Below are 12,578 nucleotides of genomic sequence, written 5' to 3'. Positions count from 1 at the left end.
AGACACTTATGACAAATAAGACTTTGATAGTCTTTGATGAGAGCCCAAGGCAAAACATGAGTCATTTGCTTTTCAAAGAAGAGAGGAGACATTTGAAGCAATGCATCTCGACCATCCATGTCTGTGAGTAGCACCTCATAGAACCCTCTTGCACCAAAGTAAACTCCTTGATTGATTGCCTCTTGAGCATAGAATTAACCCACTGGCCAACATCCTGAGCATTAGGCATTTTGCCCGGGAAGAAGAGAATCACCGCATTAAGAGCATATTGAGCAACATGATCCATGAGCTCCTGGACAGGAATACGCACTTCCATGTTAGGAGAAGGCCCTTCCCATGCTCGGCGTGCATCCTCAAAATCCTCATGAAGACAATCTTTGATAAGAGATAAAGCATCCATAGTCGGATTATCTGAAGCTTTCCGACGCTTGTAGATACACTGATCACCCAAATCCATTCGAACGAGAAACCACACACTCACACACTCACACTTTAACAAAATAAATAAATTTAGGAGACCTAAAAACGAGAAAACAAAAAAGAAAAACCCCCTCCTCCTTCCCACAAACTTTCCGAAGAAGCACTGCTGCACACAATTTCTTGAAAAGCCTTCCTACAACACACAATTCTAAAAAAATAATAATTTTCCATCGCTGCTGTACACACTTAATGCAAAACAACTTGTTGCACACACACACACACACACACACACACACACACACACACACACACACACACACACACACACACACACACACACACACACACACTAACACACGCCCCTCTCTCACAAATTGAAAGATGGGTCGCGTGCATGCAAGAGCTCTCTAGAGCCACCGGCGCATTGCGTAGAGCCTGCGCAAGGTAGATTTTGCGTAGACAGGTTCGTGCGAAGACAAGCGGTAGAAGGGTTCGCCAGACACCCGTACACCACCAGACACCCAACACACACGACACTACTGCTCACTTGCACACGCACCACACACACACACACGCACATGCACCATACACACACATACACGTGCAAAATTGCCAGAGGCTGTTGGCTGCCCAATATTGTTGACGAGGGCGACAACACGAGCAGGAGGAGACCTCGAGAGACCAGTTGCCCCTGTTTGCAGCTGCGAGCGAGGAGGTGCCAACTCACGCGCAGAGGAGGGGGTCCGCGTCGAGAGGCACACTGCTCTCTCTCTCTCTCTCTCACACACACACACACACACACACACGCATGCGCGCGCGCGCACACACACACACACACACACACACAGAGAGAGAGAGAGAGAGAGAGAGAGAGAGAGAGAGAGAGAGAGAGAGAGAGAGAGAGAGAGAGAGAGAGAGAGAGAGAGAGAGAGAGAGAGAGAGAGAGAGAGAAATGAAATGAAATGAAATGAAATGTTATATTAACGTCTTCAAAAGGCCAAAATGACCTATGAGACCAATCAGTTACAAAATAGTGAATCTAATACCATGTCTGGGTACAAAAGAACTAGAAAAGAACTAGAAGTGGAACAAAATACTACTACTACTACTACAATCTAAAACTACGTGGGTGTAGCAGCTGATACAATAGGTACCCGGTAAACTGGATGTAACAGTGTGTGAAACAAAGATGGAAGAAATGGTGAGGATCCATCCTCATCTGCACTCTGGATGTCGAGAGAGTATGGCTCGAATCTTCTGTTGTAGTCTCCGTCGATGCTGTGTAGCTCCTCTCCTCAGTCGCGGTCGTCTGTATCTCTGTAGCTCCAATGCTCGGTCGATGAGAGTGCCAGTAGTGGTCGAATGAGTGTGGGACGAGCTCTGCAGTGGTGGCTGCTCCTCTGGCTGTCCCATATCTAGTGAAAAGAAATCTGTAATGTGTCTCTGGGACTGCCTCTCTCTAGCTCTCCCCAGTAAAGTGTCTCTATACCTGTGTAACTCAAGTAGATATAGTCCAAGACATCTCTGATCCTCATAACTCATGACCCTAGATAGAGGACCAAAACCCTCTCTGAATAAGCAGTGGAAACGCCCCCGTATCTCATAGAACACTGTGCAATGACATATGTAGTGCAACTCTGTCTCTGGCTCTCTTTGGCATAATCGGCATATCCTGCTGTCTGCTGGTATCCCTCTGAATCTACCGGTCTCAATCTCGAGCTGATGTGAGGATGTGCGTATCTGACCAATGGCACAACGCAAACCATGAGACATATGTGTGTCCATGTAGCTGGGTCGAATCACAAACCCATCTCCTGTGAGGTGGAGAAGATGCTCTCTATAGAAAGCCATCTTCGTGCTCAACTCCTGATGCGGCTCTATCCATGTCCTCCTGGTGTCGAGCTGGATCAGGTCCTGACGAATGAGTCTAGTGATCTCCACCCGTGTAAGAGACAGCGAGGGTGCCTGAAGAGAATACTGGAAAGGGGGCAACCTGTCCATGGTGAAGCCATGCGTCTGAAACCATGAAGTCATCTGTGCATACCAGCATGAAGTGTCCCCCTGTAGAGAGAGAGAGAGAGAGAGAGAGAGAGAGAGAGAGAGAGAGAGAGAGAGAGAGAGAGAGAGAGAGAGAGAGAGAGAGAGAGAGAGAGAGAGAGAGAGAGAGAGAGATGGATGCATCCTCTTTTGGGGTACTACATCATTAGGAAATGTTAGTGGATATGGATAATTCTAGAGACACTGCATATAGGTTTTGGCACTCCCTTGGCTTTTGTGAGTTGCTACAGGAGTTTTTACAACAAATGCTTTATATTAGTAAGATACACTACTCTAGACTTTGTGGTTTTTGCTAAATCGCCCGAGGTGGACAGAGCTTTGGGCAAATTTTTGTAGACTCGATCACAATCCAGATAGCTATATGTCACCACCTGATTAGAGTATCTATATCCCTAGATGTATCCTCTGATTTTTTCTAGGATTTTCCCCCATGATCTCATTGTATATTTTTCAAGGTTTTTCCCATATTTCTTGTATATGGCCTATGGTCGATTTATGTAATACATAGGGTCAAAGGCCCACTTTTATTGGAGACATAGGCCAATTTTATGTAATGCACAGGGCCAAAGCCCCACTTTTATTTTGGGGAGAGAGAGAGAGAGAGAGAGAGAGAGAGAGAGAGAGAGAGAGAGAGAGAGAGAGAGAGAGAGAGAGAGAGAGAGAGAGAGAGAGAGAGAGAGAGAGAGAGAGAGAGAGAGAGAGAGAGAGAGATGCTTCAAACAATATTGTCGGATCTCTTCCGATAAGCCGCAGCAAAACCGCTCCATCAATTGTAGAAAAGGGATCTTCCGAAAAGAAGCAATTTCAAAAAGGTATTCCAAAATCATTGACAATACGTCTTCCTTAGATGAGTCCATGTTGTGATGACATCTTGTTCGCACTCCTCAATCAAACATGTCGAATTGAATAGTTTCTTGAACTTTATACTCGTTTTTGGAGCTTTCTTGTTCAGAAGCGGGGCGACCACCTTATGTCGCCTAAGTATCCTCTTTTGCCATCATTAAATGGGTCCATGTTGCGCTGACATCCTGTTCGTACTCCTCGATCAGCCATGTTGAAGTGAATAGTTTCTTGAACTTTATAACCATTTTCGGAGCTCTCTTGTTCACAAGCAAGGTCGACCACCTTACGTCGCCGAATTATCGCCTTAAGTCATCCTTAGATGGGTCCATGTTGTGATGACATCCTGTTCGTACCCCTCGTTCAACCATGTTGAAGTGAATGGTTTCTGGAACTTTATACACTTTTTCAGAGCTTTCTTGTTTAGAAGGAGGGTCAACCACAATGTCTGAGCATTGCCTTTCAGAAAAGATGTCGCCTTTCGTACTTTGGAGGCTTCAAAGAAGTTGCCCCCAGAGAAAGCAGTGTCAAACTGCCGTATGTAAGAAAAGCTCGACGGGAATCCCTAAAGCCCGAAATGTCTCCCATCCTTGAACTCTTTAGTCTTCTTTTACTGAGTGGCTCTCAAGAGGGGATTTGGCTTCTATCCATAAATGGTACCAAACGGGTGGGTATCACTGTTAGAACTATCGGAAGAGGATAAGGTCTTCTCCTTTGCTTTCTGTGCTTCTAGATTTTTCCTTGGATTCTCTCTTCTTGCTTTTCTTGGTCTTTCTCGGTTTTTTCCGCCTTTTCTCGTCCTACTGGAACTAGAGAAAAAGCTCTGTGAGGACGAAGAACAACTCGGATCATTCTCAAAATGAACATGCTTCTTGGATCAACTAGCTACCTTGAAAGTTGATTTCTGGCCCGTATAACTAGGGTAATCCTCTGATTTGCTTTTCTTCCGAGAGTGCCTTTTGCTTTTCATCAATTGATTGATCTTCTGTTCAAGAGCTTCGTCAAAACTCTTCTTACGAGTACAATTTCTGCTTTTTTGCATCCGCCTTTGCTTTTGTCTTCATGGCCGACTTGATAGGTGAATGGACGGCATCTCACCATTGAGCGTGACAATTTGTTTCAAAACGTATGTACGGATCATCCGTACAAGTCCTTTTTTTTTGGGGCGGGGGGGGGGGGGGGGGAGATAAGGCCATCGATTGTTTTTATGAGCATTTCGGAGCCATTCTATACACTTTTTGGACACATAAACAGAGATCTCTTCAAATGTTTTTAAAAGCTAATGCATTAATTTTTTTTTTAAAATTGGAAATGTCCTAGAAAGTTCGGTAAATCGAGGTTTTTTTATAAGTGTAGTATTTTTACGTACATAAAAATATTTTATGTACAGAACAACGTACAGTACGTACATATCCACCACGTACAGTACATTTTGAACCACCTTGTAGAGTGAACCTTGTCAAGTGGGTGTTTCCTAGATACTTAACATTTTTCGGATCCTTGGAGTACTCGATCATCATATTGGCACAAGTGTCAACTTGCAGTTGACGTCGGTACTCTGTTGTGTCGAGATCTTCCGTCAGAAACTTGCCCTGGTCTTCTCTTGATTCCTTGGAAGCAGGCTTGCTCTGGTTGGATTCTCTGTTGGTTTTCTCGATTCCCTCGCTGGGATTGGAGTGCTTTTCATCTTCCTGTAGAGGTGTGATCAGTGGGGTGTCGTCTCTGTGGGATTCACTGTTAGAACCCATGTGTGCTGTAGAAGAAGGATCAGATGTGTTGTAGAAGAAGGATCGGATCCTCCGTAGAAGAAGAATCCTCTGAGCTGTAATACCACTATAACAGGCTTAGACACCCAAGCGAGAAATCAATAGCAACACACGAACATAAACCGCAACAAACTGAACTTTGGGGGGGGGGGAGAGAGAGAGAGAGAGAGAGAGAGAGAGAGAGAGAGAGAGAGAGAGAGAGAGAGAGAGAGAGAGAGAGAGAGAGAGAGAGAGAGAAATGTTATATTAACGTCTTCAAAAGCCATAATGACCTATGAGACCCGAAAGTTACAAAGTGGTGGATCTGATACAAAGTCAGAGTAACAAAATAGCCTAATAACAGTACAAAACAAAGATATCTACTATGGGGGCCTAAGTTGGTCGATGTGAGCCAAGCATAAGACTAAGCGGGAAAATTTGGGTGGCTTGTTGGGATGGTTGAATCACAAGAGATCTAGCATTGATCGTCGGCGAATCTCATCAATTTCCTCCATGGTAAGTAGTCTGACCGGGTGTCGTGCATGCCTGGCGAGCGTGGTCCGAATTTTCTGTCGTAGAACCCGTTGATGCTGTGTAGTTCTTTGCAGTTGTGGGTGCTTGGATTTCCCTAGTTCAATCGCTCGGTCAATCAGTGTGCCTCTCGTGTGAGACGAGGGGGAGCTCTGTTGTGGGAGTGGCTCTTGCGGCCGTCCCGTGCCTGCTTTGAAGAAGTCTGTGATCCGTCTTTGAGACTGGCTAGCCTCGCCATTCATCAGGCTATCTCCGTGTCTGCGTAGCTCGAGTAAGAACAAACCCAGACATCTCTCATCTTCGTATCCCATGACTCTTGAGAGTGGTCCAAAACCGTCTCTGAACAGGCAGTGGAAGCGACCTCGTATCTCGTAGTAGACGGGGCAGCGGCATGCATAGTGTAGCTTTGTCTCAGGTTCCGTATTACACAAGGGGCATGTCCTGTGCTCTGCTGGTACTCCGCTGTACCTCCCAATCTCAATCCGCAACTGGTGAGAAGATATGCGTAACTGGCCAATAGCACATCGTATCCCATGAGACAAGTGGGTATCCATGTATCTGGGTCTCGCCACAAAACCATCTTCCGTAAGCTGGAGAAGGTGGTCTCTGTAGAATGCCATCTTCGTGCCCAACTCCTGTGCTGGTTGTATCCATGTCCTCCTGGTGTCTAGCTGGGTTAGGTCTTGGCGGATGAGCTTGGTGATCTCTGACTGTGTAAGAGTGAGAGATGGTGCATCCAGTGAGTAATGGAATGGTGGCAGCCTGTCTATGCTGAACCCATGTGCCCGAAACCATGATGTCATCTCCCCATACCAGCATGTTGTATCGCCTTGTATGGCTAACTGTCGAGAGGATTCAAGTGCTATGCGAGCATATCTGTCTCTAGGAAGTTCCCATTTGCGGTTTATGAAGGAGACCGATCTGGTGAGCGCCTCCACCACAAGTGGGGGGGCCGCTAGCTCTGCTCGGATAATGGCACGTGGTACTGATGCCTTGGCTCTAATGAGCCTCGAGATCATAGAGATGAGAGGTTTCTCCATGTTCCCCCATCCGTCTGAGCGACCTGGCCTCCCGTGGTGATCCAATGAAGGTCCCCATATCTCTGTTCCATAGAGCAGTGCTGAAGCCACCAAGGTGTCAAAGAGCCGGAGCTTCGTCCAGGGCTCCTAAAACTGAACCTGCGAACACATCCTCTCCAATCTACCCAATGCTGCGTGGGCTCTAGTAAGTGCGGTCTCTGCTGCTCTTCTGAGTGAGAATGTAGGTCCGCTAAAAACCACTCCAAGGTAAGTGTAAGCGTCTGTGTACTCCACAGTCTCCTGGCCGTATGTGAATGTAGGTGCTGACCTCCTGATCCACTGTGGGGTGGTGTTAAACACCATAACCTTGGTTTTACCCAGGTTGACAGACAAACCACTTTCGTGTGTAAACGTGTGCAAAGCATCCAATTGACGTTGCATTCCCTCTGGGGATTCGGAGATCAACACTATGTCATCAGCATATAACAAAAGTGGAATCCATGTCCCTGCCAACTGAGCACCTTTATCCCCATCGCTGTCAATGTAGTCAGAGACCTCATCCACATACATACCGAAAAGGGTAGGAGAGAGCGGGCAGCCCTGCTTCACCCCAATAGTGGAGTGAACTGGTGTAGAAAGTCCCTCGGGGTGCGTACATGCCCTACTACTGATCTGTACAATGCCATGATTCCCCAAATGAGTTCTGTGGGTACTCCCATTTCCTGTAATCTGCGCATCAGTCTAGCTCTGGGTACCGTGTCGAAAGCTTTGCGGAAGTCCACAAAGCTACAATAAATCCGTCTCCTATGAGATCTGCCTCTTATGAAGAAGAGGCTTCTCCTATGACCGTGTTAGGATATGGTCAAGAGTGGAGAAGCCTCTTCTGAATCCTGCTTGCCCAGTTGCACGTATTCCTTCCCTCTCTGCCCATCTACTCAGTTGTTGCTCAAGAATGGATGCATACAATCGTGCCAGTGTGTGCCCAATAATAATAGTGCGATAATTCCCAGGCTCCATGGGGTCTCCTGATTTGAAGATAGGTACGATCGTAGATAGGCTCCAAGTGTCCGGTAGGCCCTCACACATGGCCCGGTTAAACATAATTGCTAGGAGCTCTGCTAGTAGGTCTTTGGCATGCATGAAATGCTTTGCGACTAGGCCATCATGATCATATGCTCTCCCAGTCTTCATCCTGTCAATAGCTTTCTTCACCATCTCAGCGGTGAAAAAGCCACATGCATGTGGGCATGGATTGGGGGGGTTGGGGAGGGGCGGATGTCCAGGTACTGTGTACAAAGATGATGCGTATGACCCCATGTCTCTGTGGAGGAAATAGCCGGGGGGGTGGGACTGCTCATGAAAGAGCAACCACGCCTCATGCGAGTCCTGACTCAAGAATAGCTGATATAGATCCTGCTCGAATCGAGCCAAAAAAGCCCTCTTCTTTCGCTGCACCAAGGGTCGGAAGTCAATTTGTGACTGTCTGTGAGTGACTGGCATGCTCCCCGATCGGCGACTCTGCTCAGGTTGGGTGTGTGGGTAGGCTTCTGCTGCTGCCTCATGTAGTTTCTGTGTCAGTATAGTAGTTAGCTCCTCCAGAGGTCGCCCCGGGTCCTCAATGCATAGGCGTCTGTAGATTCCGTCCATGTATACAGAATCCGTCTCCCGTGTAAATGTGTAGCGAGTAGGGGTCTGCGAGGGGGTGAGATCATCCCCGAGAAAGATGCCAGTCTCTTTGAGAGTTGGTCTTTTCTTCAGGAATGACTTCTTTGCTTCGATGGAGGGAAAACGGAGGATGAGTGCTCTTTCTTTTGAGGTTTCTCCACTGCTTCCATTTTTCTTTATGTTGCCCACTCTCCATGCCCTTGTGTGCGTCGGCGCCGGAATCCCCATCAAGGTTGTGAGTTCTTTTACTTCTTCGTCCACATTGCCTTTGTCTTTAAGACCGCAAATTCTCACATGTAAAGCGCGCACCCTTCTCCTCTGCTCCTCCTCTAGTGTCTGATTGATGATGTTGTTGGGTGTGGACGTGGGCGTTATCTCCTTGCCTTTTCCTTTCTTGGCCACCTTGATCCATTGCTCGGCTTCATCCGCCTTCTGTTGAGTTTTGGTAAGAACATCCACCCAAGAAGTCGTCATTTCTTTGTGCTGCTCTTCTCCCTCTTTGATGGCCCGTACTTGTTCCTTGATCGTGTTGATTTCGTTGATTACTGAGGGTTGGAGTTCGCCCTCTTCCAGTGTGTTTCTTGATCGTGCTTTGGCGAGATCTTTCTTGAGTGACGCGATCTCTTCCTCTTGGGCCGTCACTCGGTCTTCCAGCGTGCTTATCTTGCTCTCTTGGATCAGCACGCGTCCTTTGAGTATGTTTATTGTGCCCCAGAGATTGTGGTTCAACTTGGTAACGGTCTCTGTCATTTCCTCTTTGCATTTTTGAATGGCATCCTCCGGGGGGTCGGCTTTATCGTTCATCTTCCTCTTGCTTGATCGCCGTCCGCAAGGGAGTTAGATGACGCGTGCACCCCCCCTAGCAGCGGGTGCGGCAGCCGAGCGAGTGGGGGGGGTCGTCGTCAAGGGGGGTCACTAGGTGTGCGTGTGCACCCACATTAGCGACGGGCGCGATTGGTGGTGGAGCGTGAGGCGGTAGGGGCCCGGGCGGGGGGGGGGGGGGGGGGGGGGGTTTAAGGTATGGTAGAGAGAGTTGGGGAGGGGGCGGGGCGGGGCGGGGCTCAAGAGGGGGGGGGGGGCGGCGAGAGAGAGAGAGAGAGAGAGAGAGAGAGAGAGAGAGAGAGAGAGAGAGAGAGAGAGAGAGAGAGAGAGAGAGAGAGAGAGAGAGAGAGTTAGTTAGTTAGTTGACACAAAGTGGCGGAGTTCCGCTTCGAGATGCACTTGCCCCAAAGTTTGGCGCCCCTTCCGGTATTTCTTTCTTTATTGCTTCACCAAGATACATTTGTCGAGGGTGCTCTCTCTCGCGATGCTCCCAAGCGAATCTGGTAGGAGACAACCCCTGGCCTTCGATTTGAATGTACAAGGGGCCCTAGAAGCAGGCATCCCAAAAGCCAGGTCTCTCAAAAGCTGTCCCCTCCAAAAGCTGGCGCTCATGGGCTGCCCAAACTGCCACTTCTGTCCATACATGCACGTCAGCATGGGTTTTTACGCAAACTGGTTTTGACTGCTTTAATTTCCTTTAAAGTCCACTTCTAGTGGCCCTAGGCCAGTGCTAGTAGGCGTGCCATGTCATTACACTTGTGACAGTAGCTATCATGCTTCTTGATTTTGAGAAGGCTAATGATAGAGTTGACTGGGGTCTTTTGGAGGGCACTATACAAAGGATGGGTTTCTCCTTACTCTGGATCAGAGGGTTGATACTTTATATCGTACTGCTACTAAGTCTTGTCACGATTAGAGGCCACATTGGACGGAGTTGTTCTCTCTCGCTCAGTCTAGGAGGGATGTCCCATGGCAGCTTACTTTAATTGTTTTTTGCTAAGGCCATGTCGCTCTTCTTGCGTCGCTTTGGATGGCTCGCCAGATTTGTTGGAACAGGAGTATGCAGATGACACTATGCTGTTTGTATGCTATGACACCCACACTTTGGACAGTCTACAGGATGCTCTTGGTAGATTTTGCTTGGCCAGTGTTGCACTCATAAACTTAAGTGGTTCAGTTTTGTTGTTGGGGTTGATGAGGACAGAGTGGGTGTGCAAGACAATTTCACATGGCTGCCCTGAGGACAGACTTGTAGATATTTGGGTTTTCATGTTGGCATTTATGTGTGTGTGGTTTGCCATTGGTCTTCCTTGCATTTGTCTTTGGCTTGCAGAGCCCTTGTGGTGAATCAGGTACTTCTTGTGACAGCTTGGTTCACTACATCTTGTATGACTCTTCTGGAGTCATGGCACGTTTATGGCGCCTAGTGTGCTTCTCTCTGTGGAGTGGTTTAGACGGCCTTTAGTTCATTGGGACACAGCTATATTGCGTAGAGAGGAGGGAGGTTTGGGGAATATTGATCCAAAGATGCAGAGCAAGGGTTTGCTTGCCAAGCTCGTAGTATGCGGATTGTTTCCTGGGGCTGAGCCTTGGAAATGATTTCTATACTATGCTTTGTGACGTGCTTTTTAAAGAATTTGCTCAATTTTAAATTCTTTCTTTAACACTAAAGCTTTTTTCATGTCACTTACAATGTGACAGTTGAAGCACTTAGTTTCCTTTGTGTGCAATACTTGTTCTTCTTTCGAGGGATTTTTCAAGTGAGAAATCAGCCTCTTTCTTTGCAAAAGGAAAAAGAAAAAGAAAAAGAAAAATAGAGAGAGAAATGAAATGAATTGAAATGTTATACTAATTAATGTCTTCAAAAGACCAAAGGTCATAAAATTTTTGTGTGTCTATGTCAGAGGGACTGCAAATTGCAAGTGATCATCCAGCAGCTACCTGCACTGTAATGGCAGGGGCAGGGCTTCTTCTAATGAAACGTAAGCCTTAAGGGTGTAGGCAATCCTGACTGACAGTTTGTCGTATTGAAGAGGGTCAATTTAAATTATTCAAGAGATGCCTTTGATCTGTGAATCTCTTTATGTTGTCTTAGGTCCAAGAAGATTTCTGGTGAGAAATACCGTAGGTCGGTTCCAAAGTGAAGAGGTACGTAAGCAATTGCTCTGTTTTCTGCCCAAAGGGAATGTCTGTTCTGGGTAAATATGTCAGCAGCTTAGTAATGACTGGCTCTGATTTTTTTGATGTTTTCATGGAATTTGAGTTGCAATACAATCCTGATTTACACGGCTCCCTTTTGTTTGTAAATTTCTGTGGACTTTGGGGAAAAGGCTGAACTAGCAGACCAGATGCTTTTGGTTATATGATTGTAAAATTTCTTGTAATGTAAGAACTCTCTCTCTCTCTCTCTCTCTCTCTCTCTCTCTCTCTCTCCACATCTTCGAGTGCCATTGCAGTTTCGAGCAAGCGGATAGCTCATCTTTACGCCATGGAGTCCCGAAACTCTCTCTCTCTCTCTCTCTCTCTCTCTCTCTCTCTCTCTCTCTCTCTCTCTCTCTCTCGGGGATCAGAAGGGATTGTTGTACAGTGTACTGCTCGCGCTGTTCTTCTCTCTCGGATGGACCAACCAGCCGAGGATGGTGATACAGATAGCTTCACCACCCCACAAAAATGAAAGCGACATTCAAACGGAGGAACAGAGATAGTGTACTCTCGCCAAGCTCTCTACGGGCAGGGAAAACCGTCAGAGTCCAGGATGATTTAATGATAGAGAGGGTTCAATTGATGATTAAATCGGAGCTCAGCTTTATGAGAGATGACATCAGGAAAGAGATGCACGCAAACGTAGAGAGTTATAAGGACTCTATGTATGCAGTTATGAGGAAAGAATTGGATAAAGCGATGCTTGGTAAGCATGATGAGATGTATCTATCTGTGAAAGGGGGGATGCAGGCTCTAATGCGGGCAGAAGTGAATGTAATGGAATGTATTATGCAGAAAAAGTTGGATGAGGCAATTGCAAGCTTTGAATCTTGGAAAACCAATGTGGAAAAGTACATGGAAAAGGATGCAGTGATTGAAGAGCTTAAAGGGGAACTTGCAGCTTGCAAAATTATGCCCAAAGTGGAGGGGGGAAATAAACTCTCGATATTTAAGGAGCTCGAAGAAATTAAGGAGCAAGTGAAAACTGTGCGAAGGGGAAGAGCAAAACTCGAAAGCGGCTTCCTCATGGGCGGAGCGCCTTTTTAAAACACAGGAGAAGGTTGACGAAGCAGAAAAATGGATTGAAGGTGCAAAGAAAGGGAAGGCCCGGATGCCAGAAGCGGCACAAACTTCTACCATCATCAATATGACCATTGAGGAGGAACAGAAGAGGAGGAATAGAGCCCTCCATGTGCGTATTACAGGTATCAAAGACACTGAAAATGTAGAAGAAGAAGCGAAGGAACTCTTGCAGCGCATGGGCATCTCGGAACCT

The 12,578-nt window shown here is 46.9% G+C and overlaps 1 protein-coding gene across 2 annotated transcripts in view; it reads left to right on the top strand.

Annotated features, from left to right (window-relative positions):
- Positions 1-12,578, top strand: part of LOC147438471 (RGS1-HXK1-interacting protein 1-like) — a 124,335-nt gene that overhangs the window by 74,586 nt on the left and 37,171 nt on the right. Inside the window, exons 3-4 of one of the 2 annotated variants that reach the window (XM_086484570.1) lie at positions 11,005-11,082; positions 11,196-11,248. In XM_086484570.1, the coding sequence (XP_086340696.1) occupies positions 11,005-11,082; positions 11,196-11,248 (131 nt within the window). The remainder of the gene's footprint in view (positions 1-11,004; positions 11,083-11,195; positions 11,249-12,578) is intronic. The other variant, XM_086484571.1, reaches the window with a different exon arrangement.

This window comes from Adiantum capillus-veneris, chromosome 16 (genome assembly GCF_014529385.1).
Source record: "Adiantum capillus-veneris isolate H3 chromosome 16, ASM1452938v2, whole genome shotgun sequence".
NCBI lineage: Eukaryota > Viridiplantae > Streptophyta > Polypodiopsida > Polypodiales > Pteridaceae > Adiantum > Adiantum capillus-veneris.
The sequence above is the reverse complement of the archived record's forward strand: the minus strand, read 5'-3'. Positions and strand labels throughout refer to the sequence as shown.